General features: G+C 43.5%; 1 protein-coding gene across 7 annotated transcripts in view; it reads right to left on the bottom strand.

Moving 5' to 3' along the window:
• Nucleotides 1-20,512, bottom strand: part of ELMO1 (engulfment and cell motility 1) — a 514,971-nt gene that overhangs the window by 305,751 nt on the left and 188,708 nt on the right. For 5 of the 7 annotated variants that reach the window (XM_032401761.1, XM_032401763.1, XM_032401764.1 and 2 more), the window contains 6 exons: nucleotides 20,109-20,260; nucleotides 17,896-17,974; nucleotides 13,328-13,372; nucleotides 12,273-12,323; nucleotides 9,358-9,480; nucleotides 7,416-7,547 (listed from right to left, as the gene is read on the bottom strand). In XM_032401761.1, coding sequence (XP_032257652.1) covers nucleotides 7,416-7,547; nucleotides 9,358-9,480; nucleotides 12,273-12,323; nucleotides 13,328-13,372; nucleotides 17,896-17,974; nucleotides 20,109-20,260 — 582 coding nt within the window. The remainder of the gene's footprint in view (nucleotides 1-7,415; nucleotides 7,548-9,357; nucleotides 9,481-12,272; nucleotides 12,324-13,327; nucleotides 13,373-17,895; nucleotides 17,975-20,108; nucleotides 20,261-20,512) is intronic. The other 2 variants (XM_032401766.1, XM_032401767.1) reach the window with 1 other exon arrangement.

Genomic DNA, 20,512 nt, shown 5'->3' with positions numbered 1-20,512 from the left:
AGCAAGAGTAGAAATGGTAAGGACTGGGGCTTTGCTGCATTTCAGATGCGGCCAGGGGGTGTGTGATCAGAATGGACCAGGCTGCAGCGTCCATGAGGCAGAACATAGAAGACCGGGTTCCAAGGAACAGGCACGCGCAGTATCTGCCTGAGAATTTACCACCACGCAGGCGTCTCAGTCACTGACAATCCCTCACCAACATCCCCCAGGGGTCTCTCAGGTGGAAGGAATCGTCTGGGGCTGGATGGACTGGCAAGGATTGGCCAGAGCTTCCTGGAAGAACACCCCAGCCCACACTGGGACCTCCTGAATTCTGTGTGGCTAAAACTTGGAGAATTTCAATAAACGACAGTTTAAAAAAACATTTGTTGTCCTTTTGCTTTGATGAACTATTGTTTATGGGTCACATATTTTACTATTTGAAAACAAAGTGCTTGGTTAGGAATACTATCCTAATTATTAAATCATTCACATGGGAAAAAAGCTGTTTTACCTTGTGGTTACCAGAGGTGGTTTGCTGCCAACAGTGGGGAGGGGTGAGGAGCACCACACAATCAGATCAATGTCAAAATTCACTTTCTACAATTCCCACACATGTACTCTGGATTCTTACTAACACTGTCCTTGGGCTCCAAGGGACTGAAGCACATTCTCAGCAACAAAACCCTTATGAGAAAGTCCCGTCAGGAATGATGCAGAAATATAAGCCAAGCCCACCGAGGCAGGGTCCTCCTCTGAAGTCAGCTTCTGACTTCAAACAAATGAGTCAAATCCCAGGAGGGTGCCATGCTCCCCCGTGACCATGCTGAGCAGTGTGCCAAGCACTGGGCAGAGGCCCTGCTACACCGCGAACACCTGTCAGCCAGTCAATGGTGGGCTTTCTCTTCCCCACTAAGCACACACAGACCACGGGGCTAGGAGGGAATGAGCCTGGCACCGCCTGGGACTCTCCTCTCCAGGGCTCACCCCTGACTGAAGTCTCCCCAAGCATTCAGAGTACAGTCTATTCTGCTTTTTCCCTGCAGCTATGTTCTATGAAGTCATCGCAAATCCCGAGATAATGAATACCGAGCCATTGCTTCCGAGGGGAGATACGGGGTGAGGCGACTTCCGGTCTCTGGTCACAAGACTCGGTCAATCAGTCGAACATAACCTTGTTTTATGTATTTTTTAAAGACACCTTATTTAATATATATTGTTGGTTCATTAACACTGAACTCACAGCAACGACACTGTCGTGCCCGACCTGAGTTTATCTCGCACACGTATTTCCCCCATAAGGCACATTCTGGCTCCATGTACTTATGAACATCAAGCAGCACTTTAGAACTATGCTTGGGGACCACTTTAAACAGCAATACCACCAACACAAAGCACATATTTCAAAAACCAAGGCCCTGGCTAGCCTATGAAAAGGACTCCCATTTACAGTAGGAGAGCTGAAAGGAGAAGGCAGAGCGTCCCCTTGTTTTGACCTCATGTCTGCAAATGACTACGAAGGCACCATGAGTATTGATTTACAAGTAAGTTTTAGTGAATAGCTGGATTTGCAAATACGGAATCCATGAACCGTGAGGATGGAGGATTGACTGAATATTTCAAACCCCTTTGATTTTAAAATTCTCTCTAATCTGTCCTCACTTGGAAAAACCAACTCTACTTCTCTCCCCGTGAACCTAAAGGTCGGCCCTCGACACACGTTTGCGGTGTCCCGAGCACACAACTTTCTTTCATCAGTAACTCGTATTTTCAACCACAAATTTTCTCGCCATCCTCCTGGCACAACTTACAACTCTCACACCCCCCAACACTGCCTGTCACAGGGTCATGGGACACCGTGTGATGCTCAATAATAATATCAATAGTTATTATAACATGAGCATAACTGCATCTAAATTCCTAGTCTGCTTACTCTGTGCCAGGCACTCTTCTGTATGATTTACAAGTATCTAATAATTTAATTCACATAACAAATTTATTGACTCTTATATCCCCAGATTAAAGATAAGGAAACTAAGACATGAAAATGTCAAGTAATCCGCCCAAGGAATCAACCCTAGGCAGCCCGAATTCAGAGCCCAAGCTTAATGCCCATGTTACACTCACAGTTACGGTTAGACCAGGAGGCTTCCTCCTGTGTTAGGGAAACAGGGATGGGGATGGAGATGGAGGAAGACATGGATAAATATGCATCTCACTTCATCCCCTGCCATCTGTATTTGAAAAAAAATATATTAAAATGACACCATGCACCGCATATGCAATTACGTATAATTATACTTGCGTAAAGATGCATAATTACCTTCTATCATCTGGGAAGTAGAAAATCCTCTAAAAATTTTAACATGCATCTGTATTAGTCATTTCTTAAAATTTTTTGTATTCTCTGATCCTTTGATACCTTGGAGGAACTGCCCTTCCCAGGGTTAGCTAATTCCTAGAGATAGGAAGCATGCGTTTCATATGCCAACTCGCCAGTCCAGATCGCAAACCCCAAAGGATCTCCTTTATCAGGGTTTTGCGCTCTGGGCCACTGTCCCCTGGCCCCCATCACCACAAGGCTGACAGCTGGGGGCAGCGCCTCTGCTCCCAAGACCACTGAGATTATTCAAACTGGCCAATCCTAAACCTGCTTCCTCTATCTTGCCTTGCTTTTCCATGGAAACCACAACAAAGGCTCTTATCCACGTTTCCCCCCCACTCCCTCTGCCTCCTGACCCCCCCCCCCAGTGCTTGTCCACATGCCCTCTGTGGTGTGGCACGCTCCCTCTCTTGAGAACTATGAGTAAATACATTATCTTTTCTCCAGATGGGGTGCTGGCCTCGACCATGCCGAAACACAATCAAACCTACACTTTAAAAGAGAATCTTGGGCGCCTGGGTGGCTCAGTTGGTTAAGCGACTGCCTTCGGCTCAGGTCATGATCCTGGAGTCCCTGGATCGAGTCCCGCATCGGGCTCCCTGCTCGGCAGGGAGCCTGCTTCTCCCTCTGACCCTCCCCCATCTCATGTGCTCTCTCTCTGTCTCAAATAAATAAATAAAATCTTAAAAAAAAAAAAAAAAAAAAAAAGAGAATCTTAATTCTGAAGTCATCTTTTTCTCATGACCTTTTTTCACTTCCACATTTTAGTCACTTTTCTCTTTTAAGACAATCTGAAAATGTTAAGGGAAATATTTATCAAAACTTCTCATATTAAAATATACTGTTCAGAAACAGTTTCTTTTAAAAATGAGTTTATTGGGGCGCCTGGGTGGCAGTCGGTTAAGTGTCCGACTCTTGATCTCAGCTCAGGTTTCGAGCTTTCAGCTCATGTCTGAAGCTCAGGGTCATGAGTTCAGGCCCTGCGTTGGGCTCCACGCCCAGCATGGAACCTACTAAATTGATTGATTGATTGATTCATTCATTCATTCATTTAAAATGAGATTATTTGGGGCCCAGTCAAGCTAAAGGAATGGGAAAGAAAAGGCATTTAGGAAAAAAAAAACAAAAAAAAAACAGTCTTGTCCAACTTCAACATCTGCCTTGGTTCAAGAGAGACCAGAAAAATGAACTACAGATATGTCCTTTGTAAGGACCGTCCAACAGACTGGACGAATAGAGAAGCTACCAATTTGACATTAAGACAAACTCTGAAGGGTTTCTGGCCAGGAATGCAACTCTTCAGAGCATGAAAACCATTTTGCACAGTTCTTGGTCATTATAATCAACAAGGTACAGTTTGATTCGGGCATTTCTCTAGTTTTCAAAATAAAGTCATTCTAAATATGGGAATCTGCCTTCCGTCACCCTGAGAAATGCATGCACGCTTGCCTTCTGACTTCCAGTAAGAACAGTATCATCCCAGACAACCCTGACCCCTCCTCCCGCCGGGGCCCCTGCAAGTCTGTTCGGCAACTAGAGAATCATTAACCGAGAGATCTTAGAAGATTAAGCAGCTTTGTTTTACAAGCAGGTGCTTTTCTGTGTTATGACTAGGTGTAACACGCCATTTAGCCACTTTAAATTGAGATTTCAGAATTATTTCATCAGAAAAACCTGCTCTGTTGGGAGGCTGTGCTGAGAAGGAATGTAAGGCCATCTGCCTTCTGAAAGGTATTGTGCTTTATTATCCTTTAACAACTGTTCTGCTCGCTTGTTGGAGCAACTGCCCCTTCTACTTTGGAAAACTGAAAAGGCTGCCTGTGATTTCCAGATATGTGCTCTCCAAAAAGCAAGGAAGAGAAGTACTCTTTGCTGGGTACATCCTCCATTCCAGACGCTGTGCCAGGCACTAACAGATGATCTTTGATGACCTTCCAACGACCCTGAAATAGATGGGTAGCTGCACAACCGAGGAACCTGATGCCTGAACAGGTTCAACAACTGGCGCGCTGGCCCAATGGCTGGGAATTAGGGAAGATGGAATTAAAATCTAGGCCCACTCGACTCCAAAAATTTGTCATTTAACACTTCCTGGGCACTGCCTACTCGGGAGACGGGAAATGAGAAAGAACAATCTTCATCTTACGAATTGAATTTTCCTTCAATGAGATCCAAAACTTATCCAAACCTCAGTTGCTCCTAAAGGAGGCAACAGGAAGGAGTTCATGCAGGGAATAGGCAAGATTATTCCTCTTTCTGTGCATCCGGACAGCTTACAGCACCTAGATATTTTATGGCCAGATACCGGCACCCCGCCAGCTTCCAGCGTTTTTGCACAATGGTCTCTAGGTGGCGCAATGAGCGCATGATTCCATTTACTGAGGCTTGTCTATTTCTGGCTGACTGGACTTGTAAAAGTGAAAATCTGTGCTCATCAAAGCTGTTGGAAATTTTCCACCATTAGAAATCATTACTAACTGGTCTTCCCAATTTCTCAACTCTTCTGATGCAAAATCGTGGCCTGGAAGAAGTTTCAGGGAAAGGACTAAAATTGAAAACTAAAAAAAAAAAAAAAAAAAAAAGAGAACCATGAAAAAATAAAGGAAACCAACACTCTCTTTTTGGTTATTCTAGGTTCCAGGTCTTTGCTTTTTCTAAAATGACTTTTCAAGTCCTTTGAAAGGAGGCCACATAAGAGCTAAAACCTTAAAACCACATCGAATTAGCTTTCAGTTAAAAAATACACTGTTCTTCCTGAACTACTTGAAGCAGAACACTCAGCAGACACTGAAAACTAAGACGGAGATACACTCTAATACTGAACCGTGGAAGGAATGAACAACGTGTTAACATAGATGGAGCTACACGAAGAAAAGTCACTCAGACTTTGGCTCATGAAATACCCTGCTGATTTCACACAGGACTAGAACATGAAAATAAAAAGGGAGATGTTTCATGCCTCCTGCCCCAATTACATATACCCTTCCTAGAGATCTGTAATAATCCCAGGAACCTGTAATAATCCGAATCCCAGCAAGTGTTCTTCCCCCAGTGTCCCCTCTTTCCTCTGTCCTTCAGGTACACAGCCAGGAGGAGAAATGACACTGTGCATTCTGCAATTGCCGCCACCTGGGACAGAGAGACACAGCGAGTCCTGGGGCACTATGAACCAAGAACTAGAGTTTTGCCTTTTCTGCACAGTTCAAATGCACTGGAAATCCAGGTGGTAGCAGAGGAAGACAATGATATGGGAGTAACTCGGGCATTCCCTACCCCCAGGCTCTCCACTGGGACAGGGTATCAGAATCAATTGGGAGCATTTGGAAATACACATCCCTTGATCTCCTTCCAGGGCATTTTGATATGACTGGACAGCAAGAGAGATTGGGTGATTTTGCGAGGCTTCCCACATGATTTGGATAGGCCTTGTTCAACACACAAAAGTAAAACCTGGAAAGAACTGGGTGGGGAGGGAGGACGTGAGCTACATCCACATTCATCAGCTATATCCCTGATAAACGGGCTCTGCTAACACACAGATGGGTGACGGCAGGGCTGGGACCACCTGTTAGCCTTGACCATCGATACACATCAAGTACAGGGAGCTCTCACCTGGTCCCTTGGCCAAGAAACTTTGTGCTAAAATTCTAAAAAATAGATTCTACTAAAAAATTTAAATGGAATGTCAAGATATGAAATATGATTATATAAAAATGATGTCACAGTACCTCTGTAAAGTTAAGTTGCAAAGCCGAATACGTTTGACAAGTATTCTTATTAGAAAAGACATATTAAGACTATCACCATAAAAACAATAACTTACCAGATTTATTTATTTATTTATTTATTTATTTTTTTAGTTTAGGAAAGATTGGAGAGGTTAAAAAAATAGTCACTCTGATCCATTGGGCTAATGTGGAAATGACTCAGTGTGGAAAGCAATTTGGTAAATATCAACAACCTTAAAAAATAAATGCCATAGAAATGACAGTCCCACAAATTTATCCTAATAATGTGATTGCGGATGCACGTAATTACCAGGTGACAAAGATGCCAATTTTAGACTTATTGGTAATTTCAAAACATTGAATTACTCAGCAAAAGGGTTTGGTTAAATACACTGTAGTCCATTCAAAAAATGAAAAACTTCTCAGTAATGAAAAACAATACATGTTAACTAATGTGGAAACATTTCCAAAGACAATCCCCGTGAAAGACAGGGTTTCCCAAATAACATACAAAGCGTGATACTGATGTATATAAAGATTAATATTTGTGTCTATGTGTCTGTGTGTGTGTACTAAAGAAGACTGTATTTGCAATTTTAAAATAATGCCTAATGATCTAATCACTGAAGCCAAAATCTCATTTTTTTGCCATTTATGATGGAGGACAAAATGGAAACCCAATTTTACATCCTCAGAATTTGAGATTAATTAGCTCAAGGTCACAGGAGAAATGCCATGGTGATAAAGGTCAGAATGGAATCCAAGTAGAAACAAAAACAGCAGATTATATTCAGGACAAGTGGCGTTCTGATTTGCAAACTGAACAAAAGGAAATCTAGGAGCGGTCTTACTCACGTCCGTAACAAGACAAAATTTTAGGAAAGTACAAATTGCATAGGATACATTTCAGGAGACTCTAAATTTGATTTTGATATGAAATCCATGTATATAAGTTATCCAAGCACTAACCCAATAATAAGATCCATCCCACAGTTGCCATCACCCATTTATTTCGAAGAGAACCTGAAGCATCTTGTGATGTGGAGTAAATGAAATCTACATGCATTCCGGGCTAACGACACTTAATCAGAGCTGAATAAACAAACTCAGTATTAGTCACACTTGTACAAGTTATTCTGCTGCACTGCGGCCAGAAGAGATTGTCATGTGATCCTGTTTACACCAGCTAAACATCTGGAAAATGTGGAAACTATTCTGCGAGGCGCAAGAGGACCACACGCTCGGAGGAGACACCAGTTTCTGCGGCTGAGGTCAGACCCCTGATGTTGGAAGGAGAGCGCTTACTGGAGAGATAGCTTACTTACAATGAAGCCAAGTTTTTTATAATCCCGGGTGTACATGGACTTGCGTTTCTCCATGCTGCCACTGCTGTTACTAGGTTCAGACTCCGCATCAAAAGCGATTCTTCGAAGTTCAAATATGATGTCCCTCTGAGCCTGAAGGCGTTAGGGAGAAAGAAAAGGGGGGGGAAGGGAAGAGCTGCTTTCATTGTGTGACATTACATATACTCCCTCTTTCCCCAGGGTCTAAATGAATTACTGCTTTCAGGCCAAAGAAAAACAGATAAAAGACAACCGATGTTCTAAGTTAGGGCTCTGCATAGAGTTCCCCTGCCGTTCTCCCTGCTGGTCAGCCCTGGCTTCATTCCACGATTATCCTCACGGCCAAGTCGTTTGGAATACTTAGGTCAATTACCTAGAAGTACTTTTTTTTAAAATATTTTATTTATTTATTCGACAGAGAGAGACATAGTGAGAGCAGGAACACAAGCAGGGGGAGTGGGAGAGGGAGAAGCAGGCTTCCCGCGGAGCAGGGAGCCCGATGCGGGGCTCGATCCTAGGACCCCAGGATCATGACCTGAGCTGAAGGCAGACGCCTAACGACCGAGCCATCCAGGCGCCCCAATTACCTAGAAGTTCTAAATGGAGTCCCAAATATGATGGAAGGCTTGGGTCTGGGGAAAGCCAAGTTCAAGGACCTGGGAGTTCCACACTGGCCGAACCAAAGTGAGAGGCACGTGCAGGTTTATGAACAGCATTCAAGTGACAAGGGATCCCTACCTCCACTAAGAAGTGACTACGTGGAAACAAACCCTTAAAAAATGGTTAAAATGGTAAATAAGAAAAAAACATATATATATGTTTTCAATAAATAAAAGGAAGCATTTCCAAATGGGGAGGCCCATTCCACATTAAAATGCATGGCCTTCCGTCACTAGAAGTGGTAAGCTGACAGTCTCATCTCTCTGGGATGATTAAACTTGGCCTTGCCAAAAGTCCAGGGCATGTTGGACAGCCTCTCCAAGCCTCTCAATCATTCTTAATCGCATGGCCTGGCGCCACGGACGAAGGGCTACAGCAGTTCCACACTTCACATGTGCGGCTCACATCTGCGCTAGATCAGGCCCTCACGTGCCAGTAATGAGTGTTTTCCTTTCCAAAGCTGCAGCGCTGCTTAAGTTGAAAATGGGCTACAGCAGGGCTCCCAGCTGTTTCCTCTCACTCTGTCCTCACACAGTAAAGTTCCCCCAAAACCCTTTTGGATGGAGGCATAACATTTCACGCACAACAACCAGAAACCGAGAGAGAATTATAACAAACAGCCAACCAACAAAGACGCAAGCCCAGAAATCAGGTGTAACCTGGGACTCCCCCCCCCCCCCCACCCTCGGCACTGATCACTGGAGAATGGAGGCAATTAATTCTTCCACCTGAATCAGTATCACACAGGGAAACCAAATGGCCCAAGTTGTCTGGGAACTTGACTCCAAAGCTATTACCATTGATGGTATTAGGACCAAGGGCCAAGATCTGTGGCCATGTGACATCAGGCTTTCTTATCCAATAAAAGAATATGCATGTGTTTGATGTATAATGAAAGAATCCATTTGCTTTATTCTCTGAGCCTATGTTCACCTAAATTTTAAATATATTCCCCCCAAGTTCTGGGGTGTGTTGGGTTAAGCGTCTGACTTGGGCTCAGGTCATGATCTCAGGGTCCTGGGATCAGGCTCCCTGCTCAGTGGGAAGCCTGCTTCTCCCTCTGCCCCTCCCCCTGCTCGTGCTCTCTCTCTCTCAAATAAATTTTAAAAAATCTTAAAAAGTATATATTCCCCCAAGTTCTAAGATGATAATAAAACAATATCATCATCTACAAATTCCTGGTTTGGGAGTAGCCCAAGAAAAGATTTTTAATAACCACTTTCTCTCCCGTATATGCTTTTGCTGCGGTCTAGCGAGCACTCACCTGGTCCTGGGGGTCCATCTTGGTCATCATCCTGTCCTCCAGAAGGTTAAAGGTAAGCACCTGCAGCACATAGAGCTGGTGTGCCATTTCATTGTTGATGGCTCTCTGAGCTCGGATGACATGCTGGGGAGATAGTTCAGAAATAATATTTTTTTTTAAAAAAAGGAAGAAAGAAAAAGCCAGCAACAATTAACTTAACCCCCATCATTATGCCAAGTAAAACCCCAGAAGTCTTCACTTGGAGGCCCGGAGAATGTAGGTTGGTGGGACCACCCTTCAGAAGAAAGGTGAGGATGCAGGTGATCTTGGAGCTTTTCTTTCTATTCTGGCCCAATAAAGTTCCTGATGTTTAGGCCAGACTCCAGGTAAAGAGCTGCTGTGTGCAGCAGGGAGCAGAAGAAAAGAAGGCACTGGAAATGTACTGGTGATTGCAGCCATATAAATCAAGAAAGTGTGCCTGACATAGAGTATCTTGAAGAGAGCTGTGGATTTCTACAACAGAAGCCTTCCTTGCATGCAATAGAGAAACAAATCGTGTATATGTGTTGGAAGCAATTTTGCCATCATCTTGCCATCAACAGTCTGACAAGGTGATCCAACTTCTAAATGGGGAAAAGTTTTAGAAGCAACATAAAAAAGCAAAGTACCTATCAGGCCTGCAGTTAATTCACCATGGAAACTATCCAGAGACCACCACCACCACAATGCAATGAGGGAATTCACGTGCATGTAATGCATAACTTTACTCGCCTGCTAACAATTAAATGAAAAACAAAATGACCCTTCCCCTTAGAAACAGAACCAAAATGCAACAAATATAAAAGAAATGGCAGGAGACTAGATATGGGGAGCCTTTGCCCGCACCGGAGCTGGATCACAAAGGAGATTGAACACTTGGGCCTAACATATGTCTTCTTTAGCAGAGACCATGGTTATCCCTTAAAAATGCCAAAGGACAGGTCAATGTGGCTTTTTGAATGTGCTAGACCCAACCACGTCTTGCCGTCTGAAAGAACTTTCTCAAGGTGCCCCAAAACCAGCATGCACTTGGACTCTACACCCTGGCTGGGAGTACCGTGTCAAAATAGCCAGTTAAAGCAGGAGGGGTGGGGAGAAAAATGAGGAACAGAAAAAAGTCACTGAACCAAGATAATGGGGGTGGTGGGTGTGGGAAGCTAGGCAGTGAGATAGGGAGGTGGAATGAAACGCCATACCCTTCCAGTTCAGAACAGAATGTTAATTCAGAGTAAATATTTCATATCCGAGGTGTACAGGCCGTCTATTTTATTAACAATTCAAAAGTATCTGCACTCCAAGTTTTTGCCTGAGAATATGAGCCTTGAACTTCCAGCCATCAAAGTCTCATAGGAGAAGTCCCATCGAAGCAAACTGATCTTTCAGACACGGTGGCTTTAGCCATTCTACCCACCCCCTCTCTGGGCATTCCAACTCTGACTGCCACACCCAGGTAAGAATAGCAGGCTAAGACCTTAATTTAACATTTCTCATCCTTTGTCTCTCCACTCCCCTCCTCTCCCACAAATACCTTCACTGGACTATGCTCTAATATTGCACTTTCCACTTTTACTAAGAACCAGGATAAAGATTAAACATATTATGAATCCTCCTGCAATCTCTACCCAACCATTCTTGGACCAAAAATCTATTCGAATGCTCTACCAACACCCATTTCATATTCCAGGTCCAGGGGGAGAAGTATGTCATCCCCGAAGAACTGGGGTACCTCTTTCATCAAACAACGAAAATTACAGTCATATGTTTCTTTTTATCCTAGTGAGCCAGGAAGTTCAAAATCAAACTCGATGACAAATTGTAGTCATTGCTGTTGGCTCTGGATTCTAGAGTATTTATTGTGTTTGCCCTCATAAGGTTTTTAATTTTCAATAGCCTCATTGTATTGGAATGTGTGTGTATGTGCACGCGTGTGCATGCGTGCATGTCTGTCCGTGCGTGTGTGTGTGTGTGAGCTTGCAGAACTCCCTTTTGAAATCATAGAAACAGAAATTGCTTCTTTGGTAAGCTGGGAATCGATCATGCGTGCTTCTTTCAGTCTTTGGTTAAAGTCAAATAGCGGATAAGGCCTCAGGAAATCATGCCCTTCAATTTATTTCTAAACATTCACCACATAACATGCAGGGCTTCTTTTGCACTCACATTTCAGGTCATTTTTGCATTGCAGTTAACCAGTGGATTCCATGTACATCTTCCCTGCCTGTCTCTTGCAAAGGGGCCCAGGGAAATGATGGTCAGAATTTCAGGACTTCTGTCAGAGTCTGACAGGTCTCCAGTTAGCTTCCTCATTAAAAACAGTATAAGCTCACACCAGTGGATATTTTTAAGTCACGGAGCCCCTGATTTCCTACATACAAAGCTAAACTGATGGTGAGGGGGTGCCTGGGTGGCTCAGTCGTTAAGCATCTGCCTTCGGCTCAGGTCATGATCCCAGGGTCCTGGGATGGAGCCCCACATCGGGATCCCTGCTCAGCGGGGAGTCGGCTTCTCTCTGCCCCTCCCCCTGCCTGTGCTTTCTCTCTCTCCCTCATGTTCTCTCTCAAATAAATAAAATCTTTAAAAAAATTAAAAAATTAAAAACTAACATGATGGTGAGTGTAATAAACCTGCCCCACCGGGAGAGATTTCCTCCCCTTCCTGCCAGACTGTCTTTCTAGGGCAGTTCCAGAGATGACTCCTTCCAATCATATGAGACCATTCCTGTGGGAAAGCCTTGTTTATTCCAATTCCAAAAGCACACTTCTTCCTCCTTTCTAGTTACTACTGCTTCATCACAGAAGCAAGTCACAGAACAAACCACAAACTGAAGCCAAAAGAGGAGATAAATGAATGCACCAAACCATTCCTGCCCAACAAGGTGGTCACCCCGCATAGGTACTCACTGTTAAAATGATGGAACGCAGTTGCTTCTGAGCCAAAATATTCGCCATCTCCTGTTGAAGAAAAACACACCCACACAAAACCTTAGGTTAGAAAACTACATTTCAACATGGCCCCACATGACTTTATCCAGGGGGTGCTTCCTAACTGGGTATCAGCAGTATTTCTTACGAAAGAACAGGCTCCAACAGGCAGTAGTATTCAAATTGCTTTTTGAATGTTCTGTTTAGGTAACTGAGCCTTGTCCAAAAGCAAAGGGAAGGAAATCTGGCACCCGCAAACTTCTCCTTTTTTAGGAATTTCCTCCTTCCAGGAAAAAGTGAGCGTGGAATAAAAAGCAAATACTCTGGATAAAGGCAATGGTTCTCCATTCAAAAGGCCCATCAGCTTTTCGTAGACTACACGTGTACAGGGAGGTTTTACTAGGAAACATGCGTGCACCAAGGAGTCCCAGTATTAGGGCAGCATCACTTTAAGGCTCGAAGTCTTCTAAGAGCCATTTCATCTTAATCTATGCAAAACCAAAGAGTGAGTGGGACGTACTCCAGGGCTTGAAAATAGTCTATGCAAGTCAACTGTGTGGTGCTTTAGGAAGGGACAAATATCTGAGCATGGGCTAATCTCCGAGAGTCCACACTCCGCATTGCTAGGCCTCCTTTCTGTAAGTTGAATTTGGGGCTTTGGCCTGCTGAGCACAGAGGATTTGCAGGTGACTTTATTTAAAGAAGTGATTCACAGACATTCTTTCTAAATATCGAGACATAGATATGAAGCTGAAATTATAAAGTTGGGAACAACCTTGGTGCAAACATTCAAAAACATATTCAGGAAGGCACTTGAGTGGTTTTTTTTGGCGGGGAGAGGCTGGATTTTCGAGTTAGAGTTGCTAATCTTGCTGAGTAGAGAAGAAACTAGGCTACAATTCAAAACCACAACCGTGAATTCAATCACGGCGAAAATAAACTCGCAGGAAGCAAGGAGAGCCCGGATGCATGGGCAGGGAGTGCAAGGGGGACACGCAGGCGGGCTTGGGCAGGAGCCGAAGGTGGGGACTTACAGTCAGAGGACAATCAAGGATGTCAACACTGCTCTCTACACCAACCTAACGGCGCCATCGCCACCACAGAAGGGAAAGCAAGCAGGAGAGAAGAAGGGATGGAAATTCAGAGCGCTCTGTTAGAGGTTACAACTTGATGTTAACACCCCTGCTGACCCACTGCCTGGCAGAGAAAAGTGCACAAATACGGTGAGGTGTTTCAAGACACCTTCCACTCTGTTGAAAACAAGAAAGCAAGGACAGTGACGCACTGGCAAACACGGGACATGGCAATCTAGAAGGAACCTGTCTTTCCTTGGTCCACAGAAAGTGGGGCTTGCTTCCGAACGCAAACAGAAAGGTCCACTTTTTCTCCTGGACCTGATGAAAAACAAAGGGCCCAAAGGACCCTGTGGCTCTTTTAGCTTATTTTCTTTTATAAAAATGAAATTACTGCCTGACACACAAAAAAAGAAAAATATTCTCTGTGCCTATTTTAGCCTTTTTTTTTTTTTGAAATTTTAAAATAAGCTAAAAGGGATAATATAGTTCCAATACGTACAGCAATTGTTGTAATTATCTTTGACATTGTTTATCTTCTTCATAAGACCACGGTCACCTTAGGGGCACAGAGACTTTCCTTCTCATCTTTGTATTCATGCGCCCAGAGCACTATGTCTGGCACAGAGTAGACAGTAAATGTTTGGTGGAAAATGAAAGAATATTTTCTACTACCCTCCTAAGGAACAGAGAAGCTTGGTCAGAGAGAAAATAGAAAAATCCTTGTGCACATCATGGATTTGTTGTTGTCGTTCAATATTAGAAAACAGTTTGAGTAGGGGTGCCTGGGTGGTTCAGTCATTAAGCGTCTGCCTTTGGCTCAGGTCATGATTCCCGGGGTCCTGGGATTGAGCCCCGCGTCGGGCTCCCTGCTCGGTGAGAAGCCTGCTTCTCCTTCTCCCACTCCCCCTGCTTGTGTTCCCTCTCATGCTGTCTGTCTCTCTCTCCCTCTGTCAAATAAATAAATAAAATCTTTAAAAAAAGAAAACAGTTTGACTAAACTTGAGGCTCCATGGAGAATATTTTATACCATCGAGACAATATAAAAGTATAGATGGATATAAATATGGATATAGGGATATTGACATGGAAAGACGTTCACAAAATCTTGTTTAGTTTTAAAAGCAGTTAAAGTAAATAAACTGCAAGTAGTATGATTCCATCCAGTGAAAAAATTATGTAGGTAGAAGACGCTTTGCACAGAACAAAGCAGGCCCACGCAAAGTGTGACTAGTTGCAAGGGTTCTGTTTGGGGCACGCACTTAGAGGAGTCTTTCAAACTTCTTCTTTTGAATCTGTATTTTCTGATTTTCACACCAAATCTTTTAACTTGCAAAAAGGTTTTTTAATAATGTTTATGAAGATCATAAATATTTGTAGAGAAATTTGGAAGGGACCTCACCAACATGCTTGCCATGAGAACAGTAAAATAATGGCAAGGAGTTGTAAGGAAAAGGATCCACTGGCCCTCACCTCCACAAAACAAACACCCCTTCCCTTCTTTTGTGCAGAGAAAGGGAGAATGTCCCACATCCAGGAGGCAGGGGGAAGCAGGGCATCCCTGCCCTCACCCCCCCAACCAGAAAGCCCCCAGGACGCCTTGGCAAAGCAGGAAGTGTTACCCCAGCCCTCAACAAATCCAGGCCTCTACAAACCCAGCACTCTCTCAGTAAGGCCCACTCAATGAATGCACAACGGCATTATCACTCCAGTCTGCCTGCCAAGTAAAAAGACCACGGTGGTATTTTTCTTCAGTCAGAAATAGGTGTTTAAAATCCATCCGAATTCAATTTATACACTTTGAAAAATAAAGCCCAGATAAATAGAGTCCTATCAATGTGTTTGGTTCAAAGTCAGGAAGAGAAGTTGAAATAAATGAAATTTTTTCACTGAAATGGAATTTATCCAATGTCCTAAGACTTTAAAAAAACAAAGCTGTTCCTGTAAATCCAATAAATAAATGTTTAGATTATGTTTTAATTTAATTGGAGTGAGAAAACGGGCTTGGTATCTTTCAGGCTCCAGGGAGTTCTTCACTCAGCAAATACCAGAGAATTCTCTGGGTGACGCCTCCTGGCCAATGGGATTCTCTGCAGAGGAGAGCAAGGCCTAGGTGGGACTCTGATCTGCTCAACAATCAGATCAAATTCCTTACTCCCTCTGACTCTCAATTTCCTCATTTGTAAAGAGGCAAAATAAGGCTTTCTAGTGATAGGAAAATAAAATGAAATAAGACACAAAGCACTGAACACTGAGCCTGGCGCAAGGCAAACTCTTAGAATATCATCACTGATGGCAGGCTTTGGTAAATTTTCCTATTTATCTTAAAAATTCAGAAAGTTTAATTTTCCACAAGAAAAGCTGATAACAATACATAATATAACCCAGATGATACCCCCAATTAGCATGGTCTTCTGCTTTACAGGCTCCACTAACCTTCAGAAAATAACATCAAACTTTTCTTTATTACGAACTTGAAATTAGTTTTTTAGAGCCAACTCTCTTTTAACTCACTGAAAAATATTTTTTTTAATTAAAAATCAAAATATTCCTTTTCTTGACAAACAATAGTCACTGACTCATCTTCAATTCAAAACAATTTATAAAGTCCAAGTTAATTTTCTGTGTTGTTGCTATTTTTATTTCGAAGACTAAATTAGTCAGAGTCTAGATATGCTGCTGTATGATTATATACACTCTTTCTCAGTTAGATTGTTTTCTTAAATTATGTAATGTTATTAGACTACCCTTTGTGATTTATTATCATTACAGCAGTATATTGCCAATCTATGTCATCTCAGTCAAATATTGTCTAATTTTCAAAAAATAAAATTTGATTCTCAGAACCCAAACCTAATGTCATACTGGTCTGCCATTATGTTTCATGGTGATCATTATTCTGGAGTCAGTACAGATTGGCATCTGGTCCCCTATTTTTCCGTGGTCATGCGAATCCAATTCAGTAGATTAACAGTAGTTCTTGGTGTAACGGGAAGATGCAAAGTGTATGCATTTTACTCATGTCTAGATCCAGGGATCCAAATCATAGCAATTAGGGTGGGCATGAGTTTTTGCTTCCTCTAATCCAAACTCTTCCTCCATAGGAAAAAGAAAAAGCCCATGAGGTCAGACCAGGTGGCTTCTTGCCCCGCACTCTACTCTCAGCTACCAGTTCGGCCAGGTGTCCTTGGTCTGGCCAGTAGAAGGATCAATCAAGCTTCTCCAGGGCTGTCAGGAGTGCATATGTGTGCGCTGTCAAGCAATTTGCTGGGCTGCTAGAAGTTATCATGAGCTCAGCATTTAGATTTAGATATAAAAAGAGCAGCCCCACCTCGGCTTCCACCTGCAAAACCACCCTTAAAAATCCAGCCTGGAGCATAAGGCTTAGGGAGGGCAGGCCCCTCCTGGCTCCCTACACCAAACCCAATGCACAGGAAACAATAAAGTCACTCCACTCATTGTGCAAACATAGCCCCAAGGAGTGAGCAAACAATTCTAAATGAAAAACAAACCAGAAACCCTCACGTTTAGTCACTGAGGTTTGAAATCCTTGGCAATGAAAAAATAAAACGGAAAAAAAAAATTCTCTAGTGTTCAGTGTTCAGTAGCACACTAGCTTCTAAATTCTTCTACAACAATTTAGTGGTAACTGTCACAGAGCTCCCAGTATACTTTCTATTGGTTGAAAGATCTCATATTTCCACCCAGTTTTTAAATGAAGTGAATTGTGTGACCAAGGTACACAGTATGTTATGTTGATGGAAAAAAAAAAAAAAACATGAATGGATTCTGAGGGGCCAGCTACATTCCAAGACACACAAAATGCCACTTCTTCCACACACCCCTCTACAAGGACCCTTTACCTCACTGCAGAAGAACCAAAGATCTACAGACAAAGGAGAGTATCAAGGGATAGGTTTCACATGGGTACATTTAAGGGGTTCCCTTCTCTTGTGGGCACAGAGGAAGGGAAACGGGTGGCTCAGTCCCCCCCACCACCACACACGCACATGGACAACAGAAATGTCATGGAGCGAAGAGCCCCCCTGACTTAGGAACAGTTACCTCAACCAGGGGCAGCGAACTCTGTGGCCTTCCTCCTGTCCTTTCCATCTAAACTTCTATGGGCTAAGCGGGACACCTCTCAGGGCCTCAGGGTCTTCATCAGGAAAATAGGGACAATACCTCCCTTGCCCTAGGGAGCATTCAGTGGCATGACAGAAGATCTCGGAGCTTCCACCTCTGCTTCCCCCAGGCTTTCATCTTCTTATGTTTCAAGCTTCTATGTTGGGTTTCACTGGACGCAAGGGCTCTGCCCCTGGAACATTCCTAGCATTCTTCCTCAGACAAGGGCTTGAGCATCTCCACCTACTTCCCACGGGATCTGTGAATGACCCCAGGCCGGCCAGCCAAGCTGCAGGGCAGCGGGGAGGCCCAAGGAATCCCCAGGTTGGGAAGGAGTGGGCACTCGCTGCCCCGAAAGTTGCCAGCCCTGAGTACAGTCTTAGGACCAAAGAAACGCAACTTACCTGCCTTCTCTCATCAGGGGCCTTCAGGAAAAGCGCATTAATCACTGCAATGGTATAGGTTTGGATTTCCTGATCTGTCCTGTAAAGACAGAATGACACAGAAAGTCAAAATAGGCTACCTCTGAGTCAGACCATGAGAAGGGTCATGATCTCCCCCAAAAAAAGGTGAGAGAGAGAGGCATGGCCTAGAAAAAGCAGTTGGCAACTAAGTGAGAATGTATTTCAACCATCATGAGGAAGGGAACGCAATTGGGGGAGGACAATTACTATTACTACCTGGACAATACACTGCTCAGCATAGATCCCCCAGAAAGTATAGGTGGTCAGCCTCCTCTCCCCTTCGTCTCTATTAGGCTTAAATACATGAACCCAGGGGCTGTACGTGTGGATATGTGTGTGGGGGGCTATGATTTTCTGTCTGATGCATGAAGTATATCTGGGACTAGATTTGGGTATCCCTACACTCCTGGACTTACTACAAAGGAAACTGCTTTGTCTCCATGGCAATGCTATTACATATTCTAAAAATCTATTTCCAAATAGAAACTTTTTAATAACAAAAAGAACAAGTTTTTATTTTTAAAATTTGCAAATTTGCTTTTCACTGAAATGAGATCAGAAATTCCAAAGCAAGCAAAAATCTCACAGAAGCCACGTGGTAAACAGTAAATAAGAAGGACCCAAGGCAGAAACAAAGAGCTGCCGGTGAGCTACATTCAGAGATAATTTAGGGAGAGGCTAAGTGTGGAACACAGCCTTTGGCAGGATGGAATCCAAAGCCCAGTGCCCCGCAGGCTGGCTGTGTGGCCTTGCATGAGGTCAGGGGGTGTCCCCAAAACAGCTTCCTCATGTGGAACACTGGGAAAGAACACACTTACTTTAAGGTGTTGCTTTTAGGGTAAAATGAGTTAATGTATATAAAATCCTCAGCACGGCACTTGCCAAATTAGAAACTCTCAACTCTAGCAGAGCACACTGTGAACACACAAGTATGCCCTCGAGATCCAGGGAAAAGACACAGACTGTAGAATTAATACATTTCACATTCAGGGAAATGTGAAACTGGTATTATTTCTAGAGCGGTTTCACACAAAAGCATCATTTTAGAGCATGTGCTCATTTTCCCTGAGGCCACAATCCACAGCTTGTGTGACTTAAAATTTTACATTCCGGTCACCTTCCCCCCTCTCAAATGAAGGCAACATCTAATGCACTTTGGTAGGTTTGCATTATAAACAGTTAACATTTTTGGTACACTGAGAACTACTGAATATTCCCTCACATCCCCAGCCCACGTCCCCAACCCCAAAAGGCCAATCAGATTTCCTCTTGAGAATTTGCAAATGTGACCTGAGAGACCAGGGGTGGCAGTTACTGGGAGACAAGTCACCTTAGTGTCGACCAGTACACTTGAGAAAAGGCCTGTTGTGACCACTCCAAGGAGGCCACAGTTTCTGTCCTTCTCACGGCTTAGCTACTTAAGTCATTCTTGGGTTCTGTAAAGTCCCCCAGGATCCTTTCAATGAACTCCCTGTTTGTGTAAGCTACCTCAGGGGGCTGTTGCTGCCTGCAACTCCACATACTTTAATTTATAAAGCAGCATTGTATAGAGGTGTCTTTCTCAGGGACAACCTTACTAATTGCCTGAGTGGAGAGAAGGAAAAGAGCCCCAAAGCCTGCAGGCTGCTAAGTGCCTTGTCTTCTAGCTCAAGCCTCTAGAGATAAAACACATGCATTAGAAAAGACAAAAGAAGGTCACTGTAATCACCTTGAGCCTAAGACGGAAGCCTACCTTGAAAAATTCCTAATTATCTATGAAAATACTCATTGTATCACAGAAAACACTATTTTTAATGACAAAGGAAAGATGCTGTTGAGAACTTAAGACCGCAAATTGCCCTATGATGTTAAAAGTAAAACTCTACCGATATCTATCGACATTCATCAGAACTGATTGCCTACAAAAAGCCAGGCACTGGGGACAGAAGGATGCCAAGAACAGGCATGGGATCCCACTCCCCCCAAGGGGCCAGTCACTGCGCCATATCAGTGTGGTGGGGGATGGGTACGTAACATGGTGTGGTTAGATGCCAAATCAAGATTCCTTTTCTGCATATTTAATCAAACCAATCAAAAACCTTTCCCAGGGCTTTATGGTGGCTGTCTACCAGAATCATTTCCCCTTCTCACATGGGAGGCAACTGCATGCTTACCCTTGAAGATGTGGGATAAGTTGGCCGATAGTAATCTCCTGAGCCACCTTCTGGTAGAGGTCGTGGCTATTGAGCACCATTGACTCCAAAATGGCCAAGGACCGCTGTAGGATTGAGATGTCCATGCCTGATTTGTTGACAAAACTTGCTATCTGAAAATCCAAGGAGGACACGATTGACCACTCACGGTAAACAGAGCACAGAAGTACAGAAGGGAGCAAATCAAGGAAATCAGGAGCTCACTCAAGAAACACCAGACACAGGATGAAAGTATCTGGAATTACAGCAGAATCGTAAGAAATGCATCAAGTCAGCGATGACTGCTCATATTATTACAAAGCACCATTTATATCTTATTTCTATAATTCCGTAATAAGCGATTCTAAAAACGAGACAGCTTCAAG

This window comes from Phoca vitulina, unplaced genomic scaffold (assembly GCF_004348235.1).
Source record: "Phoca vitulina isolate PV1807 unplaced genomic scaffold, GSC_HSeal_1.0 scaffold4, whole genome shotgun sequence".
Classification (NCBI taxonomy): Eukaryota; Metazoa; Chordata; class Mammalia; order Carnivora; family Phocidae; genus Phoca; species Phoca vitulina.
The sequence above is the reverse complement of the archived record's forward strand: the minus strand, read 5'-3'. Positions and strand labels throughout refer to the sequence as shown.